We start from the raw sequence: 19,480 nt of genomic DNA, 5'->3' as shown, positions 1-19,480 counted from the left end.
TGCCGCGCGGGTCGCCGCCCGAGGCCGTCGCGCGCGTAGGGTGGGCTGGGTCGGGCGGCGTCCTGCGCGCAGAGGCTGCGCGGCGCCGCCAGCTCTGCGGCTTGCTCGCCGTGGGCAAGACGCGGGAGGCGGTGTGGCCGGCAGGCGCAGCCGGTTTGGATTGCGGGAGGCGGGCGGGGGAGGAGCGCCGCGGGCGGGCGGGGCGGGGCCGGGCAGCGGGCGGGGCCGGCCGAGCGGCCGGGCCATGCAGGGCGCAGAGCCGGCGAAGCGCTGCTGAGACCCGGCTCTGCGCGCCCGGGAGCGGCTGATGCCCCCCGCGCTCCCCACTCTGCTACAGCAGCCGGGCCGCATCAGGACTGGGTGCCCCGCGGCGGGGCCTACGCCAGGTGAGCACAGGCCAGAACAATGGGTCCCCGGGCAGGAGAAGGTGCCCGGCCGAGTCCGGAGGAGGTGGCGGTACCGGCCTGGGGTGGCGGGGCGCTCCTTGCTGCTCTGTCTCCTTGCCGGGCGCTCTGCTGCCCTGGCTTTTTAGGGGCCAGGGCGGTCTGCAATGACCCGGGATTGGGGTCCGGGGGATCTGGGCATGCCATTCCCTCCTCGTTCCATTCCCCGGCCTTCTGGGACAGGTTCTTGCCTTCTGCACTGGCGGGCTGTGGGAGGCCAGAGGTCTGAGGACCTTGGAGACCCTTGGCATTGGAGTTGGAGGAACAGGTTGGATCCCCTCCCGGCTTTTGCTTTTCGTGTGGAGGAGGGAGAGATGGTCTAAGGGTTCCCTGTGGTCCCGACCATGTCTTCATTCTGGCCTGGAGAATCTCAGGCTACCTCATAGCCCTGACCTTCAGCCCCTCCCCAGGAACAGGAGAACCTGAAGGAAACCAGTCCCATCTGCTGCCCCTTGAGCAAGTCTGTAAAGCGGCAGGAATAGAGTCCAAGAGTCCTAATCTCAGCCCTGCCAGCCGTTCCTCTCTCCTTAAGCTCCAGCCCCCTAAGAATCACCTGAGTGGCTTGATGAGTATGTTTGTGGGGGTGCCTTCAAGGCCCTCTTTCTCTCCCTCAATCACCTTTCCCCTCTGAGCGGCCACCTCTCCCGTACCTCCAGGCTCTAACCTGTTTTCTTCATCGCCCTCTGTAGGCCAGCAGAGGCATGGCGCTGCCTGGGCCTGTGGGCAGGGACTGAGCTGGGGCCCTTCCCAAGAAGCTGCCCCTCTGGGTGTTGTGTTTTGGCCTGATCATGCACAGAAACTCCCTAGGTCTCTGGGTGGGGAGTCAAGCCAGAAGCACTTAAGTCAATACGCGCTTCAAGCCACTTTGGTTGGAATCCTGGATGTTGGGAGAGCGGACTGTCCTGTTTGGGTTGGAAGGGCCTCTGAGAGCAATTCTCATTACACCCATTGCACAGAGGGGAAGACTAAGGACTAAAGTGGGAAAAGGATTTGCCCAAGGTCATTCAGAGAGTCATAGGCAGAGATGGGACTAAGGGGCTGGAACCCAGCCTCTGACTCTCTGCCCAGGAACTCCTCACTTCAAGTCCCATGCCTCTAGTCTGACCCTTCCTGACAGCCCTGGAAAGGGACCCAGTCCTCAGCTACTCTCCTCAATATGGCCTCACTACAGGTTGATCCTTTGAGATTATAGTGGCCTGGCCAGGAGGTAGGGGATCCAGGCATTTGGGTCCACTGACTGCCCTGTGCCCACAGGCCACAATGCTGCTTGGGGCTTCTCTTGTGGGGGTGTTGCTGTTCTCCAAGCTGGTGCTAAAACTGCCTTGGACCCAAGTGGGGTTCTCTCTGCTGTTCCTCTACCTGGGATCTGGCGGCTGGCGCTTCGTCCGAATCTTCATTAAGACCATCAGGCGTGATGTCTTGTGAGTACCTGGTACAGCCCTTCCTGGGGTCTCCTACACTGTGCTGGGCTCCGAATTCCCCAAGTCTCCCCAGACCAGACCCTATGGCCTCTAGCAGCATAGGGCACCCAGGCCCCAAAGGAGCAGTCTCTGCTTCACACCCTTCCCCTTGCAGTAGTACATGATACCTCCATTGCCAAGGTCAAAGTCTCCTCCCAGAGAATCCTCTTAACTTGGTGTGCCTTAGCCTGGAGCAGACTTGGGGGGCCTGGGACATACATCGAACACCAGGCATGTTGAGGAGACATCTGTAAGAGGTCCTGAGAACATGCTGTAGCTCTTGAGAGGGTGAAGAGGAACCCTGTGGGGAAGGCCCTGTCCTCAGACTGGCATGAGTCTGAGAGGGCTCTGAGTTCTAGAGCAGGCCCTGCTTCCCAGAGAAAGTCAGGGATGGTCCATGGGGGCATCCTATACCAGAAATACCTGCTGCCACCTGCACCATGCCAGACGCTGGGCTGACTCTGGGGCCCGGGGAGGAACGAGGCATTCCCAGACCTGGGCCAAGCTCAGACTGGTCAGGGAGGCTGGAAGGGGACACAGAAAATCCCTAAACTGGCAGTGCCATGCGGGCAGAGACCCTGGCAGCCTTGTTCACAGTAGTGGCCCAGCCCCCAGCACCGTGACCCACACCCAGAACAGGCGGCTCAACATTTGTCAGTCTGAGGTGATTGCAGAAGGAGGTATCGAGCGGCCACTGTGGGAAGGGTGGTTGCAGCAGAGAGCTGTGGGAGCGTGGAGCAAAGAGAGATGGCTTCAGGCCTGGGCCCTGGGGAATCAGAGAAGGCCTCCTGGAGGAAAAGCAGTTGTACTTGAGAGTCACCTCAAGGAGGTGGGAGCAGGGGATTCCAGCCAGAGGGCCTGGCATCAGCAAAGGCGTAGAGGCTGGGGAGCTGGGAGAGTTCAGGGGTTAGAGGTGGCAGGGGTGGGGCAGGAAAGGGCAATGTTGCCAAGCGATTCCACACACTTATTGAACATCTACCCCATGCCTGGCACTGAGCAGGGCCCGGGGCAAGAAGGTGAACAGGACGGAGCCCCACCCTCGCTGGGTTCACAGGGAGGGAGACTGGGCACATGGCAAACTCATCCTTTTTCACTGCAGCAGTGAGGGGGAGAGGGACGATATGGGGCTCTGGGAGGTCCAGGACGAGGAGTTTGGACTTTGACTTGGAGCCCTGAAGCGTGGAAGGCCCTGATAGAGCAGCAGGCTCCAAGCAGAACTTAGAGGGTAGTAGGAGTTGAACTCTGGAGTGGGAGAGGACTGAGATGCACACGTCAGCACTGCCACGTTCCACTCGTGAAGCCCAGGGCAAGCCCCGGCGCCAGGGAGGGAGAGATCGCCGGGGTCCCTGGTGTCATCAGGTCCCTGATGTTATCATGCGGCACCGGTGAGGCGCATATGATGCCGCCCCACACACGGGTGCTGGGAAAGGGCTGTCACAAATGATTGGGTCAGGGTCTCAGGACCCCCACTCCCAAGCCCAGCAGTCGTGGCTCCCTTGCTCATCCCCCCTTCCCCCAGCGGCGGCATGGTGCTCCTGAAGGTGAAGGCCAAGGTTCAACGGTACCTGCGGGAGCGGCGCACGGTGCCCCTCTTGTTCGCCTCCACGGTCCAGCGCCACCCCGACAAGACAGCCCTGATCTTCGAGGGCACGGACACCCACTGGACCTTCCGCCAGCTGGATGACTACTCGAGCAGCGTGGCCAACTTCCTGCAGGCGCGGGGCCTGGCCTCGGGCGACGTGGCCGCCATCTTCATGGAGAACCGCAATGAGTTTGTGGGCCTGTGGCTGGGCATGGCCAAGCTGGGCGTGGAGGCAGCGCTTATCAACGTCAACCTCCGCCGGGATGCGCTGCGCCACTGCCTGGCCTCCTCCCATGCCCGGGCCCTCATCTTTGGCAGCGAGATGGCCCCAGGTGAGCCCCCAAAGGGACAGGGGACAGGCAGGGAGTCCCACGGGACCGCCACAACACCGCCCCCCCTGCAGCCCTGGGGGAGGCTGTGTGGCTCGGAGGTGAAGGGCCTGAGCCCTGGGGTCAGATGGCCTGGGCTCTGCCCCAGGGGGCTGGAGACCTGAGTGAGACCCTGTGCCTCAGTCTCCCTCGTGTCGTTTTCAGGGAGACAGCTTCACCTGAAGCATTAGCAAAGTGGCTGATGCTAGGTGAGCCCTCAGACATACTGGGAACCGTTCTTGTGACTCATTAGGTCTCATCTGCCTCACCTATAAAATGGGAACAAGACTCTCTTCCCTGCTCTCCTGCAGAGCTTATGTTTATTGGCTGCCACGTTGGGCACTAACCACGTGCTGAGCTTGGTGCTTTACAAAAGCAGCTCTAATCTTCACAAAGCCTGGTGAGGTGGACATTGTCATCTTGGCTGTACCGATGAGGAGACTGAGATTCCAAATGGTGTGAGGCATTCACCCAGAGCCACACAGCTGTTAAGTGACAGAACCAGGATTTGATCTTGGGCTTGACCACAGTGTCCCTGTTCTTTCTCCCCACGCTGCTGTGACTGTGGGATAATGTGCAGGAGAGGTTCTTAAGATGCTGGAAGGGGAAGAGGAAAGAGGCAGCAGAGGGAAGGGAGAGGGTTGGACAAAGCAAGAGGAAGCTGGAGGAAGTGTGGCCGAGTGGGCCAGACTGGCCTGTGCTCAGGGCGGGTCAGCATCTGGGCGTCTGTAGTGCACAGCGGAGCCGGAGAGAAGGTTCCCACCCTCTGAAGAGACTGGAGGGCTGCTGGGCTCTGACCCCCACGCCTCCCTCCAAACAGTCCCCCATAGACTAGCATAGTACAGTGGGTAGGGGCGTAGTAAGCCTTGGTGTGGGATAGAGCTCACTTTGAGTCCCAACTCCAGCACATTCTAGCTGTGCTAGAGTCCCTCGCATTCTCAGAGCCTCAATTTTCTCACCTGTAAAATGGGCTGTTGTGGGTACCTGTCTCCTGGGGTGTGTGAGCCAGAGCATGCATGTTAAGGGCCCGCAGCGTAGTCAGCCAGCAGCAAATGGAGAGCTGTTGCTCCTCTCAGCGTCTTCCTCATAATGAGGTCCCAAGTGCTTCACCCATCTCCCTGCCACACGGTGCCAGCCTTGCCTGACAGTGTGCTCAGCCCTGGCACGAGCAGAAGTCCTGGGAACACGGGGTGTCCTGGCCTTCCTGCTGAGCTATCTTGTTTCCCCCGCAGCTGTCCTTGAGATCCAAGCCAGCCTGGACCCCTCGCTTAGCCTCTTCTGCTCTGGTCCCTGGGAGCCCAGCGCGGTTCCCACTGGCACGGAGCACCTGGACCCCCTGCTGGAAGACGCCCCCAAGCACCTGCCCAGCCGCCCCAACAAGGGCTTCGTAGGTGAGTCCCCCACCCCCACAAAGGATTCTAAGACAGCCAAGGAGAGAGCAGTGGCCTCAGGGCCTGGGTTCTTCTGTAAATTTGCTGTGCAACCTGGAGTGTGTCATGTCGCCTCCCTTCTCCATCCGGGAAAATGAGGACAGCAACCCTAGGCTCCCTACGAAGGCTGTGTGAGCTGATGTGTGTGGAATGCAGTTCTTGAACAGCTTTCGTTGATGCCTGACATGTGCGGGATCACGTGGAGCCCAGGAGCCTGCCTTGCCTGAGTGTGGGCTGGGCTTGGACCAGGGGTGAGACCCTTTGTATAGTCACCCAGCACCTGTTCAGTGCAGGCTCCTGTGGGGCTGTGAACCCCTCTGTGCTCTAGGCTGTCTGCCCGCCTCCCAGTCCTCCACGCAGCCTCCTGTAGCCTCTCGCCTCTCTTCCTCCCCACTCCAGCCTGCCTTGTGGAGCCCACAGCTTGTGCATTACCTGGGGGTTCAGAGCCTGGGCCAAGTTCATATCCCAGCTCCACTGTTGCCTTTGTCTGACCCTGAACACCTGAGCTGCCCTCTGAGCGTGGGTTTCCAGAGCCATAAAATTGGGGATGGCAACAGAACCCATGTTTGAGGGTTGGAAAAGGTCCAGTGGAGGGCTAGGGAATGACCAGAAGTGCTCAGTAACTGGCCATCACCGTCATTATCATTTGACCTCTGCCATACGTGGATCTGGTCTGCTGGGTGCTTTTGTAAGCTCCTTGAGGGCAGGGACTCTGGCTGGTTGAGCCTGGTGCCCAAGCTAGGGCTGACATACCACAGGTGCCCCGAGAACATGAGGTAGTTACTGTATAACACACAGAGTCACCCCATGGCACTCCTGACCCCCTGGGACCTCCAGCGTGGTGGGGCTGAGCCTCACACAGAAACCATAACGTGGCAGTCCCTGGTCCCGGCTGTGGGGGGATAAAGAAATGGTCAGTAGTGCAAAAGCTACCTCTGCACCCCGCTTCCTGCAGCTAATGCCTCCTCACACAGTAGACATAACCTCCTTCAGATGCCTCCTCCTTTGAGAAGCCTTTCCTGGCACCACCTCCCCTCCCTGGAGCCTGGGTCAAGTGCTGCCACTGGGCTTTGGCAGGCCCTGTGCTTCCCAGCACTCTGTGCTCAGTATTGGAAATGCCTATTTCCTCATCCTCCTGTCCCACTTGGCTGTCACCTCCACCCAGGCAAGGCCTGTGCACATCTTAGTCACTGCTGCCTCCCTGGGCCTGGCACAGAGTGAGTTTGTTGAAGGAACTGGTGAAGCATTAGAGCAGAGAATGGTGTCTGGGGTCATCAGAGTAGGCTTCCTGGAGGAGGTGTGATGGGTTTTGTTTTTGGCTGCTCTGCGCTGCATGAGGGATCTTAGTTCCCTGATCAGGAATCGAGTCCACGCCCCCTGCCGTGGAAGCTCAGAGTCTTAACCACTGGACCTCCCGGGATGTGCCTGGGAGTCGGTGTTGAGTGATGCACTCTTTCTGACTCTGTGCCCAGCCCTGTGCCGCCCCCTCTCACAGCCATTCCTGTGTCTGTTTTCTTCAGATAAGCTCTTCTACATCTACACATCAGGCACCACAGGGCTGCCCAAAGCTGCCATTGTGGTGCACAGCAGGTAAGGGGAAGGTGCCCTGGGGGGGGCCTAGGAATGATGGGGCCTGGGAGCCGCTCCTCCTGCCTTTCCAGGGGCCCACAGAGCCCTTGGCCCTCTGCCCTCCCAGGTATTACCGCATGGCTGCCCTGGTGTACTACGGTTTCCGCATGCGGCCGGACGACATTGTCTACAACTGCCTCCCCCTCTACCACTCCGCAGGTATCCCGGGCCTGCCCCCTCAGCCTCCAGCACCCATAGAGCCTTGGGAACCCACCCGCCTTGGCAGGCAGCATGTTGCAATAGAAACATTTGAGCTTTGGAGTCAAATCTGGGTTCAAATTCAGACGTGGGTGTTGGTCTCTGAATGAAAGTGGCCACACCAGCATAACTGGTGTGTGTGGCTGTGTCCCGCAGGGCACCTGGGCTGGTCTGACCATTCAGTTCATTTCCACAGGTGTGCACAGCTTTGCTGCTTGGTCTTAGGGGCTTATAGAAAGACAGAGATGGAATAAACGTAGCTCCTGCCCTCAGGGTGCCTAGAGTTTGGGTGTGTGTGTTTGGGGCAGGATGAATGATGGGACCCTATCTTGACTCTAATAAAAGAAATGGTATTGAGTGTGGGGAGAGGCAGGCTGCAGGAGCTCAGCTCAAGGGAAGAGCCCAGTGATGAGCCGGAAGGCTTCCTGGAGGAGGTGCACCCAAGGCAGGCAGATGTGAGGTGCAGAAGCCAGGCAGGCTAGCTCAGTACCCCCGGGCTGAATGGCAGCGTTATGGGTGTGGGAGCACGAACTTGGGGCCAGCTCCAGAGGCCTCAGGGGACCGTCTAAGGAGTGTGCACTCCATCCCACAGGCACTGGGGAGCCATGGAAGGTGTCTGACTAGGGAGAGAGATATGACCAGTTAGTGTCGGAGGGACAGGACAGGAGAGAGAAAGGGAGAGGGCCTTTGAGGAGGTTGGGCTGTATGAGAGGAGGCTCTAGAGGGAAGGGTCCCCTGTCTCCCTGACCTCCGGGGCCCACCCCTCTGCCTTCAGGAAACATCGTGGGAGTCGGGCAGTGCCTGCTTCACGGCATGACGGTGGTGATCCGGAAGAAGTTCTCGGCTTCCCGCTTCTGGGACGATTGTATCAAGTACAACTGCACAGTGAGTGAGAGGGGAAGGGGATGAGCGTCCCTGTCCCCTCGTGACCCTCCTACCAAGTCTACCCAGGGACATCTGTCTTGCAGCTGAAGGCAGTCAGCCATTTATTTGTGGCAGCACTCCCATTGTTCAGATGGGGAGACTGAGGCCCAGAGAGGGAAGGGATTTCACAGCCAGCCTCTGGGGTAGTAGGGGTAGGAGCTTGGGGGGTTGGGGGGCAGTGAAGTAAGAGCAGCTTCAGGGGCCCAGACTCACGCCAAGTCCATCCCCAGATCGTGCAGTACATCGGTGAACTGTGCCGCTACCTCCTGAACCAGCCACCCCGGGAGGCGGAAAGCCAGCACCGGGTCCGCATGGCACTCGGCAACGGCCTCCGGCAGTCCATCTGGACTGACTTTTGTCGACGCTTCCACATCCCCCAGGTGGCCGAGTTCTACGGGGCCACTGAGTGCAACTGCAGCGTGGGCAACTTCGATGGCCAGGTGCGGCCCAGGTTGGGTGGCAGAGGGGAGGGCAGAGTTGCAGCATGGGAACGTGAGTGCTGGAGCCCGGTCCCCTAACGGTCCAGTTTCAGGCGCATGGTGGGAGCTCCCGGACCCAAGTCTTGGCCTTTGCAGGTGGGGGCCTGTGGCTTCAACAGCCGCATCCTGTCCTTCGTGTACCCCATCCGGCTGGTTCGTGTCAACGAGGACACCATGGAGCTGATCCGGGGGCCTGATGGCATTTGCCTTCCCTGCCAGCCAGGTCTGCCCTAGGGTTGCACCTGGGGGTCAGAGCGGGAGGCGCTGGCTCAGGAGGGAGGTGGGGCGGGTGAGCGGGTGGAGAGCCCTGTCCTCATCAGTGGCCAGAAGTCAGCTCTTCTCTTCAGGCTCCAGGGCATTTACTTCTTCATCCGTCCATCCATTCAGTCACCATCCCATCCACCCACCAGTCCATTCGTGCACGTTCCTGTTGTGGACCCTGGGCCCAGGCCGCCTCAGCCCCTCGGCTCTGTGCCCGCGTGCCTCACCTGCACGTGGTTGTGGTGTGGTACGGAACTAAAAACTCTCTGAGCAGAGCCAGGGCCTGGGGAGTGCTGCCTCTGGTGAGGCCGTCCGCGCAGAGCTTGACCACCTTTTCGTTTGTTTGTTCAACTTTCCATCTGTTCAGTGACCAGAGAAGCTCCCGGCCCTCCGGGCTCCTGGGCTGGGAGGGATGTGGGCGTGTTTATGGGCAGCCGCGGGGTGCATTTAGTGTGAACGAGACCCCGGGGCGGGCCTGACCCTGGCTGCCCTGCCCGCAGGAGAGCCGGGCCAGCTGGTGGGCACCATCATCCAAAAGGACCCCATGCGGCGCTTCGATGGCTACCTCAACCATGGCGCCAACAGCAAGAAGATCGCCCAGGACGTCTTCAAGAAGGGGGACCAGGCCTACCTCACCGGTGGGTGGGCACCCCCCCCAGGCCTTTGCAGCCCCTTGGGGAGGGGGAGGGGACTGAAGGGGCCTTTCCTCACCCTCAGAGAAGCCCTCCTCAGGACAGCCCCCGCCCCTGGGCCCCTCCTCACACAGCTCCTCTCTAGGTGACGTGCTGGTGATGGACGAGCTGGGCTACCTGTACTTTCGGGACCGCACGGGGGACACGTTCCGCTGGAAAGGCGAGAACGTGTCCACCACCGAGGTGGAGGGCACGCTCAGCCGCCTGCTGGCCATGGCCGACGTGGCTGTGTATGGCGTCGAGGTGCCAGGTACCTGGGGAGGCAGGAAGTGCTGGGCGTGTGTGCAGCGGGGCCTCAGGGGCCCTCGCCAGCCGCTCACCATGCACTCTGCGCCCCCAGGAACCGAGGGCCGGGCCGGCATGGCCGCCGTGGCCAGCCCCTCCAGCAGCTGTGACCTGGAGCGCTTAGCCCAGCTCCTGCCGAAGGAACTGCCCCTGTACGCCCGCCCCATCTTCCTGCGCTTCCTGCCGGAGCTGAACAAAACAGGTCTGTCCCCTCACCCCACCCCCGCAGCTCCAACTCATAGGTGCCAGCCCGAGGCCCCTATTTGGGTCCTTCTGGAGAGACCGGGGTGCTGTCGTTTTTCCTTCCTCCACAGCCTTGGGTGGTTGGTAACCTGACCTACCTGTGACCAGACCCAGCCTTCAGAGAGAGGGTGCATCCGTTCTGAGTGGAGCAAATACCGACCACGTGCCTAGTCTGCTCCAGGCACTGTGCTAGGCCCTGGGGATATAGGTGACAAATTCTGGCAGGACCTGTGCCCTCTGGGATCTTCCAGAGCCTCAGGGGAGGCAGCCTTAGGATAAGGAATTCCACAGATAAAGAGTGAATGCAGATCAGGCTGACAGGACAGTGAACGAGGGGGTTGGGGTGACCGGGAGGCTCCCCTGAGGAGGTCAGCGGTTCAGTGGAGACCTGAGTGAGGGTGAGGACTTTGTGGAGGTGGGAGGCATCCCGGGCTGTGGGAACAGCCAGTGCAGAGACCCTGAGGCAGGGAGGCGCTAGAGCAATGAAAGGAGGCCCCCGAAGCTGGAGCAGTGAGGGGTGGGCAGCGGCGAGAGGTGGGATGGCGAGGGCGGCGGGGGCCTTGTGGGCTGCCGGGGAGGGGGCAGTGGGGAGCCACAAGAGTGTTTGAGTGTCGTGACCTGGTCAGATTCGTGTCCTACAGAGCCCTCCGGCTGCTGGGGGAGGCTGGGGGAGGCTGCAGGTGGCCCGGGGGGAGGGGAGACGAGAGAGGGGAGGGCGAGTCACCGGTGCATGGCAGGGTGGTGCCGTCCTTCTGTCTGTCGGTCCTCTGCTGGCTCTCGGGCACTTGCTCTGGGCAGGAAGCTCTGAGGCTTGGACAGGAAGCTCTGAGGCTCGTGCCCCAACCTCCCCTCCGCCCTCCTCAGTCCTTGCTGCCTGTCCTGGCCTCCCCCCTGCTCAGCCTCTCCCTGGCTGCTCAGCCTGGGGCCAGTCCTGCCCAGCCGCCACCCCCAGGGGGTCATCGTGTCAGCCCTGCCTGGATGGAAGCCCTTCCCTGACCCATATGGCCCCCGGGTGCACCTGAGGCGGTGGGGAGGGTTGGATGGGGACACAGGTACTGTGCTCGTGACCGAGACTGGGAGCCCCCTGAGGACTGGACGGCTGTGACTTCTGCATCCAGGAGGGATGGGGAGCTGTCAGACCTCAGGCTTCAAACAGGCTTTGCCACAGAGCAAACCCCCCCCAACTTACTTAGGGCTCCAAACAGCCATTTTCTTCGCTCACAACTTGTGGGTCGGCAGTTTGGGGTTACGTTCATCTGCGTGTCCTGCCGGCCCTGCCTTGGGTCGAATAGTGCCGTCGGGTGTTGGAGGGCCTTACACGTGGGGCTCCCAGCTGGTGGGCTCCGCAGCGACGTCCACAGAACTGTCTGCGGGAATAGCGGTGTGAAACTGAACTTTAAATTTCGTTTCGTTTTAAAAAAGTAGTCACTGGCCATACATTTAATCACATATGGCCAGTGACTGCCCCATCGGACAGTGCCAGTCTAAGTGGCCCTTCCTGGGGTGGCTTGTCTTTGCTCCATGTGGCTTCGCATCCTTCAGAGGCTAGGCTGGTCTCAGCGCACCTGCAAGAGGGTGGGGATGGACGCTGCAAGGCCCCGTGAGGCCTAGACTCACTCAGACCGCCCGTAACATGGTTTCTGTCACCTTCTGTGAGTCAAAGCAAGTTGTAATTCTAGTCTGCATTCAAGTAGGTGTTGAGAAAGACTCCAGCTCTTGCTGGGAGAAATGCCAGTTCACGTGGCAGAGGAGATCAGGGGAGGAAGCTGTAGCCATTTCTGGCATCTGTCCCACCTGGGTTCAAATCCCAGCTCCACTGTTTACGAGCTGTGTGACATTGGCCCAGAGATGTGCCTCTCTGAGCATCATTTTCTCATCTGTATAGAGGGGCTAATACCATTGATTGAAAGATGCATAATTTACCTTACATTCTATTAAGGGGAAAAAACACTAATTGAGCTATTTCAGAGAGGTTGAAATCTGAAACCTTGTGCATCTTAGAATCCACAGAATACTTAGGTTCCACACCTGCCCCTGGGGTTGATGTGCAGATGACATGAAATCACATCTGTGCCTGGGGGGTGCTCAGATTAGAGGGAGTCATCAGGGGAGACCCACGTTCTGGTCCCCACTCTGCTGTCACTCAGCATGTGGCCCTGGACAAATAGCTTCCCTTCTTCGGGTCTCAGTTTCCCTGTCTGCAAAAAGGGGTGGGTAACGCGGCCCCCTCCCCTTTACCAGGACTGCTCTGAGGAGGAGTACACACTGTAATGGTTGGAGCCTTTGCAAACTGGGAAGGGCTGTGCTCCTCCTCCCACGCTTCCCCTTTCCAGTGTTCTCTCCAGCCCTCCTCCTCAGCCCTGGCAGGCAGGTTCCAGGAGCTCGGGCCCCTGCCCTGCACCCTCTAAGCCTTCTTCCCCCTTGTCTTCTCCCTCCCTCAGGGACCTTCAAGCTACAGAAGACAGACCTGCGGAAGGAGGGCTTTGACCCAACAGTTGTGAAAGACCCACTGTTCTACCTGGATGCCCGGAAGGGCCGCTATGTCCCACTGGACCGAGATGCCTACAGGCGCATCCAGGCAGGCGAGGAGAAGCTGTGATTTGCCCCGAGGCCTCTGAGGGCCAGAGGATGCTGGATCAGAGCCCGAGCTTCCACCCCAGAGGGGTCCTGGGCGAAGCCAGACCAAAGCAAGAAGAGCCCAGCACCACCACCCTGAGGTGCCAACCCCCACCCCTCAAAACTGCCAAGGGACTCACTGCCGCCTCCCCCTCCCCCCGAGGCTTTCTGTGAAAGCCTCATGTCCACGTTACATCTTCAAGGCCACACAGGGCCTCTGGGCCCCAGGCTGACACTGAGCCTGGGCCCCTCAGGATGGTGTCTTGGGGCAGCAGGACAGGGGGAGGTGGAGGGTCACCAAGCACTCCTCAGAAAACAGGCAGCTTGCAAACGGGACCAGGGCAGAAGCCCCCAGACTCAGGAAGCCAGCAGAGTGGGGAGGGGCAGCAGTGGCCGTCGGTCAGGTGTCTAAAGAGGATCCAGGCCCTGGAGCTGCTCAAGTGTCCCTCAGCCCTGCCGGTGCCTCCAGGAGGGCAGGAGGGGGACTGACCTGCAGCAGGCGGCCTGGCGGCACACCCCTCTCATCCTCCTCTGGGTGGCTGCCTGGCCGTCTCTCAGGCAGGGCCTTCTTGTCTTTGTGGATCTGTCCGTGTCACCTCCTCCATCTCCGTCCTGGCCTGGCTATGAGAGGAGAAGGGGTGGGGGGGCGCTCAGGGGCCAATAAACTCTGCCTTCCTGCCCTAGCCTGTGTGCCTGCCAGCTGAGCTCTCCCCAGCCTGCTCAGGCCCCCACTTCTGCCCCACTCACTCACTCACTCCACGCGTTCGTTCACTTGGCCTGAGGGATATGGCAGGGAAGTTGCTGCAGTCCCTGCCCGCAGCACGTTGTCTTAGATGGGGGGGGGTGGGGGGGGCAGTTCCCATCTGAGCCTGGCAAACTGTTTTGACAGCATGAGCTTGAAAGTCTAAACCAGCCATGTCACTTATGAGCTTGTGGCCTGGGGCAAGTGACTTAGTCTTCTCCGTGACCAGGGAATCATCAGGATTCTGAGCGCTAAAGGGACCCAGTCTGAGGATAGGGCTGCTCAGAGCCTTCTAGAGAGCAACCCTCACCCAGCGCGGGACCCCATCTCCAGACCCTTGCTCATGCTGTTCCTTCTGCCAGGGGTGCATTTCCCCAGGGGTGTGGGGGCTGTGCGAGGCAGAGCAGGGCTGCCTAACCAGCCCGGTGGTCTAGGGAAGCTTCCTGGAGCCGTCTTTCCAGAGCTGTAGAGTCAGCAGTGCCAGCGGAGGACCAGCTGTCCCCTAGGGTCCACCCCTGGAGTCACACCCAGGCTGGGAATGCGCAGCCCAATGGGAAGGGGGTCTGACCCGAGCCAGGGCAGCAGGCGGTGTGTGCGCCCCAGGGCTTATCTTCACTCTTGAACGCCCAGCACCGTCTGTCGCTTGACTGAGGTCACACAGCAAGTAGTGGGGACTGGAATGCCAGCGCCAGCCCCATGCCCTGCCCGCTGCTCCGCCGCCTCCTTGGTGCAGAAGGCAGCAGGAAAGCCAGATAAGCTTCCATTCCACTCATGCTTGTGGAGCCAACTGTGAGCCACACCCCAGGCCAGCAGTTGACTGGGTGGTGGGTAGCCAGGGTGAGACATCTGGGCAGCCTCCTCGGGGAGTGACCTTTGAAAGATAGCGGAGTCTGGTGCCACTCTTGGGAGAAGAGGGAGGCAGAGCTGGAGTTGGCCCTTGGAGAGCCTCGCCAATGCCAGATGGGGTTTGGGAGTGGCAGGCAAAGCTGCAGTGCCCTAGTGTGATCAGCAGAGGGCGCACAGGTCTTGCAGAATCCGGTCCAGCCCTTAGAGCTCAGCCAAGGGAAGCAGGAAGGAGGGGCTGTGAGTCCCCACTTCACCCCCAGGCGGGTACCCAGCCCAGAGGGCTCTGTGGTGGGCCTTTGATCAGGCTTCCAAGGGGCTGGACTTGGCTAACAGTGAAGCTTTGTGTCTTTTACCCTTAGCAGTGACTGCTCTCAGATGGGAAGGAACCCCCCAGGGGTCCTTGTTCCTTCCCCCAGGTTGAACAGTCACCCAGAGGCAGTATGGAGCGGTTGTTAAAAGCTCCTTCTCAGGAGCCAACTGGGCCTGCATTCAAGTCCATTTGCCAGACTGAGCCTCGGGTTCCTCTCCTATAAATGGAGTCTAGGAATCCCTACCTCTGGACAGCTGTGAACGTGTAATGAGATCGTGCTTGGAAATCTCTTAGCACGGGGTCTGGTGCTGATGTCTGTGCAGTACATGGTAGTTAAAAGAGAAAAGATGTGTTCAGGTATCAAGACCCCAGACTAGCCCTAAGTTTCCCATTTCTGCAGCAGCCCTGCCCCTCCCAGCCCCTCCCTGAAGGGGCGGGGCTGGGGGGGGCCTCAGCCTTGCAGCTCTCCTGTCTGTCACTGGTCATCCCAGACCATGGCTGTGTGAGTCATCTCCCAGGCCTGCAGTAGGTGCTCAGTACGTGCTTGTGAAGTTAATTAACAATAGCTACTGTTTATCAGGCATTTTCTGACATTAATATAGTGCTTCATGGTTTACAAAGCGCTGTAAGTAATCTACAGAGCAGATTCTAAAGGCCTTCTCTGTGCAGGTGGCAGGGAGCTGGGGGTGCCAGGCATGCTGAGTATGAGAGACCTGGACCCTAGATTTCTGCCCTCAGTGAGCCCACCATCTGGGGGCAGGGGAGAGGAGGCCGGCGAGTCAAGAAGCAAAGGGTGTGTGCTTAGCTGCACCCTAACCCAGTGCTCTCGTGGAGGTCAGGGTGGCGGAGTCATGTTTCAAGGTCACAGAGGCTTTTCAGGGAAGAGTCATCCAAGAATAAGGGGGAAGAATGGCCCAGACAGAAAGAGCAGCAAAACGTCAAGGCCTGGAGGTGAAGGGCGAGCAGGGCAGGTGAAAGAAGGACGGTGAGGCTGCAGGGGTGAGGCCAGGGGGGAGTGTCTGAGGCAAGGAATGCAAGGCGAATCCTTTGTGGGCACTTCTCTTTGCACACCTCCAGGGCTGGGAGCTCCACTAGGAAATCCTTGTATCAGGCCAAACCCGCTTCCTTCGACTTGCTAACAGCCACCACATGTGGAGCACTTCCTACGTGCAGGACGAGATGCCAAGCGCTTCGTGTGCGTTCTTAACACACAGCGGCTACTATCTTTATCCCCATTCCACAGATGAGGACTCTGAGGCTCAGAGAGGCAAAGTCCCTGCACAGATCACAGGGCCTGTGAATAGCAGGGCTGGGATCCACGCCCCCTTCCCAGAGCCTCAGTGTTCCCATCTGCAAGCTGGGCCTGGGAGGCTGGAAGGGGCCTGCCTTGAGCGTCCCCGGAGGTCCTACCGCCCTCAGACAGGCAAGTGGCCGCCCAGGCCAGGGCTTGGCATATCACTTTCAATTCCTGGGAAGAAGGTTAAATACCTCCGAGGGGCCTATTGAGGCGCTGGCGGCAAGGCAAGAGGCGACCGAGTGACTTTCAAAGGGGCCTGAATACGTGGCCAGCCCCTCCCCTGGGGGAGGGGGCCCTGCTTCCTCCTGGCCTAATGATATTCCAGACTCAGCCCTCGTCTTTGGCGGCAGTTTAACCCGAACCAGGGCGGATTTCTTTCTCACTGATCTCAGCTTGACACCCAATTAGCACAAGAATGGGAGGAGGAAGCCTGCGAGAGGCGCCTCCCAGCCTCCCGGGGCGCACGAGGGGAGCAGGCGGGGAGACAAAGGGCAGCGGGCAGGGGGGCACCCGCGCCCTCGTCTCCCCCGCAGACCCCGCCATTGTCTCCCAAGGAGCTTCAGAGAGGATGGAGGCCAACGCCCGGCTGGCTGGCCTGCTGGAGGGATGGGGCTGGGGCCCAAGCTCCTGGTCTGCGCAGATCCCAAGGGAAGGCACTTGGGTGAGCCAAGCCCAACAGGACGCAGTGAGGGTCAGGGATCCTGAAGGCACAACCTGGGTTGAGGCCTGACACACAGGGGCCCATGAACAAGTCACCAGTTCTCAGCCTCAGTTTTCACATTTGAAAAATGGAGCTAATAGTAGCCCCTGTGAGCAATCCCATGCATGTGAAGCACCTGGCAGGTGCAGTGGGGGGGGGGGGAGAGTAATTGAATATGCTGAATGAATATAATATGTTAAATGGTTATTGTTACTAATTAGGAGGTTGAGTAAGGTAGGCCTGGGGTCGCGAAAAAGGACTGAGAATGAGAGCCAGGTATCCTCAGAGTGGGCTGACTTACCCAGAAGTGAGCTCCCAGTCTCTGGGGCTTTGCCAGAAGCTGCTGAAATGTGGGAAGGGGTCCCACTCCTCTGGCCTCACGACATGCCCTCTCCTGCCCACCTCCACCTCCCACAATTCCTTGGGACTTGGGCTCAGATGTGACTTCCTGGGAAGCCTTGCCAGTGCCAGGGCTGGACTGGGACCTCCTCCAACTCCCATAGGCCCCCATGTTCCCCCTTCATAACACTGATTGCACCGTGTGGTCTATTTTCACATCTGTGTCTTTTCCAAAACATCGGCCCCGGGAAGGCAGGGACGCCTTGGGTTAGTTCACCATTGTGTTCCCAGCACCAGCACTGGACCTGGCATGTAATAGGTGCTCAATGTGGACTTCCCTGGTGGTCCAGTGGTTAAGATTCCGCACTTCCACTGCTGAAGGCATGGGTTCGATCCCTGGTGGAGGAACTAAGATCCCACATGCCACCCAGTGCAGCCCAAGAAAGGGGGGGGGGGGCAGGTTTCAATGAATGTTTGTCAAGTGGATGATGCTTTTCAAAAGCCCCTTAGCTGGTAGTAGCCCCAGCAGGCAGTGGTTCACAAGGTTAGAGGATATTCAATTCATGGAGGTGGGTTAGAGTCAGAGGCCTTTATCTTGTAGGCAAAGAGAAGCTATTAAATGACTTTGAGGAGGGAATTGATGTGTGTTCTCACTCATTCATTCATTAACTCATTCATCAAGCACTTACCAAACCCCTACAACGTATAAAGCTCCTCAGTATGAGCGAAGGCTCTAAGATGAATCAGGCAAGGTTTCTAGAGCTCAGCCCTGGAGGAGCCAGTGGAAATATCTTAGAATATTTTTGCTGAAAGGACCTTAAGAGATCATTTGGTCCCGAAGGTTTCTTTACCGACTGGGGAAACTGAGTTCCACATAGCACAGTGAATGTGGGGCCTTTCCATTTACCACAGGATTCTTTTGTGCTTTTCGAGGACCAGGGCGATGTCTCATTTGTCCTCATTTTGCCAGCGCCCTAGAACAGCGCCTGATACACTGAAGGTGCTCAGGGCTGTCTGTGGAGTTGAATTCTACAAGGAAGCCAAGGCCAGTGGGAGGGAGGGGGGAAGCAGGCAGGCCAGAGAAGCAGGTGCAGGTGAGAGGTGATGGGGGTGGCAGTGGTGGAAGAATGTGGGGTTGCAAACTCAGCAGGGAGACACATCCAAATGTGGTGACTGGATGGAGGATTAAGAACAAAGTCCAACGTTTCTTGCTTGGGTGTTCCCATGGATGGCGGTGGTATCCTTGAGATGGGGAACAAGGGAGTCTGTTATAGGAAACGAGATACTGTGCCAAGAACTCATTTAGTGCTCACTACAACCCTATGGGGGCTATTACCATCTTCATTTTACAGATGAGGAAACTGAGGCACAAAGATGTTAAGGGACTTAACCAAAGACACAGCTACGAAGTGGTGGGACCTGGATGTAAGAAGGAACTCCTGGCTCTTAACGATGACTACATCCTTACATCCACCCTCAACCATCAGGCTATACCACCTTACTCTACCGATGCTGAGCACAATTTTGGAGGTGTGGTTTAGATGCCCTGGGACAACCACTTCACTCCCTTTCTGCCCTGGGCTTTTGTAACAGGCTCCAGCAGTCTCCCTGTCTCCTTCTCTGTTCCCCCAAAACGTGTAGGAAGGATATTTTATTTATTTTAATATTTTTTGGCCATGCCTCACAGTATGCAGGATCTTAGTTCCCCCACCAGGGATAGAACCTGTGCCCCCTGCAGTGGCAGTGCAGTCTTAACCACTGGACCGCCAGGGAAGTCAGTCCCAGGAAGGATATTTTAAAACACAGTCCTAATAATGTCACTCACACACACATACACACACGCCCCACACACATCCCGCCCCAAAAATCCTTCCAAGGCCTACCATTGCTCTTAGAATAGAGACTGAAATTCTTACGTGGCTCACAAGGCATGACTTGACCCCTGCCCACCTTTCTAGCCTCATCTCTTACCTGGCCCTCTGCTCCCCAATTTCCACCTTCTTCTCTTGATGCTCCAGCACGTCCTCCCACCCAGAGCCTTTGCAGCTTCTGTTCTCGCTGGAGTGCTCCCAGAGGTTCTTCTCCCCTCACATCCACCCAGTTAGCTCTACTCAGATTTTAGAGCTCAGCCCAAGTCCAGTCCAGTCCATTTTCTTTCTGAAGTTGTTATAACTCCAGATCACTTTTCAGTTTGAGATTTTACATTTATTAGCATGACTCGTGTGTTTATCTGATTCGTTCCCTCCACTAGGCTGTGAGTGCCCTAGGCAGGAATCTTGCCTATCCCATTCACCACCGCATCTGTTAGCACCAACCCAAATGCGAGGCAGACGGAGGACGTGCAATAAATATCTGTTGAATGAGTGAAATCCAAATCGACAGTGACGGTTGGACTGCGAGTCGATGGCTCAGGAGAGGGATTTCTGGGCCGGAAACAAAGATTTGGGGGTCACTCATAATTCAAGATGACTGGACGGGCTTGCCCAAGCAGAGGGCGGACTGAAGAGAATTTGTAACCAATGCAAGATAAACCGTAACATGGCTCACAGTCACAGCGCAAAGATGCCAGGGCTCTCCTCCGCCTAGCTGTGGCTCATGCCAGTAGCTGCCCTCCCTGGCTGTTTGAGTCCCGTCCC

General features: G+C 58.5%; 1 protein-coding gene and 1 long non-coding RNA gene across 5 annotated transcripts; one reads left to right on the top strand and one right to left on the bottom strand.

The window, feature by feature from the left end:
• Positions 1–212: 212 nt before the first annotated feature.
• Positions 213–13,291, top strand: SLC27A4 (solute carrier family 27 member 4). Of its 3 annotated transcripts, XM_057721418.1 has the most exons (14): positions 213–386; positions 627–711; positions 1,698–1,864; positions 3,423–3,817; positions 5,086–5,244; positions 6,804–6,873; positions 6,980–7,071; positions 7,886–7,995; positions 8,265–8,474; positions 8,610–8,736; positions 9,275–9,412; positions 9,552–9,716; positions 9,807–9,953; positions 12,436–13,291. In XM_057721418.1, exons 3-14 carry the CDS (start codon positions 1,704–1,706, stop codon positions 12,591–12,593), a joined length of 1,932 nt encoding a protein of 643 aa, XP_057577401.1. In that variant the 5' UTR covers positions 213–386; positions 627–711; positions 1,698–1,703; the 3' UTR covers positions 12,594–13,291. The 3 variants fall into 3 exon arrangements, with proteins under 3 accessions (XP_057577401.1, XP_057577400.1, XP_057577402.1); XM_057721417.1 differs by lacking the exon at positions 627–711; XM_057721419.1 differs by lacking the exons at positions 627–711; positions 1,698–1,864.
• LOC130844967 (uncharacterized) lies at positions 8,670–19,452 on the bottom strand. 2 transcript variants are annotated; one of them, XR_009051298.1, is made up of 5 exons: positions 18,816–19,452; positions 13,101–13,231; positions 11,184–11,361; positions 9,002–9,172; positions 8,670–8,755 (listed from the first exon to the last, which is right to left on the bottom strand). It is a non-coding gene; the product is annotated as an uncharacterized LOC130844967 (long non-coding RNA). The 2 variants fall into 2 exon arrangements; XR_009051297.1 differs by having other exon boundaries at positions 8,731–9,172.
• Positions 19,453–19,480: the final 28 nt, after the last annotated feature.

The sequence above is a fragment of the Hippopotamus amphibius genome, chromosome 2 (assembly GCF_030028045.1).
Source record: "Hippopotamus amphibius kiboko isolate mHipAmp2 chromosome 2, mHipAmp2.hap2, whole genome shotgun sequence".
NCBI classification, from domain to species: domain Eukaryota; kingdom Metazoa; phylum Chordata; class Mammalia; order Artiodactyla; family Hippopotamidae; genus Hippopotamus; species Hippopotamus amphibius.
This window is presented reverse-complemented; position numbering and strand designations above follow the sequence as displayed.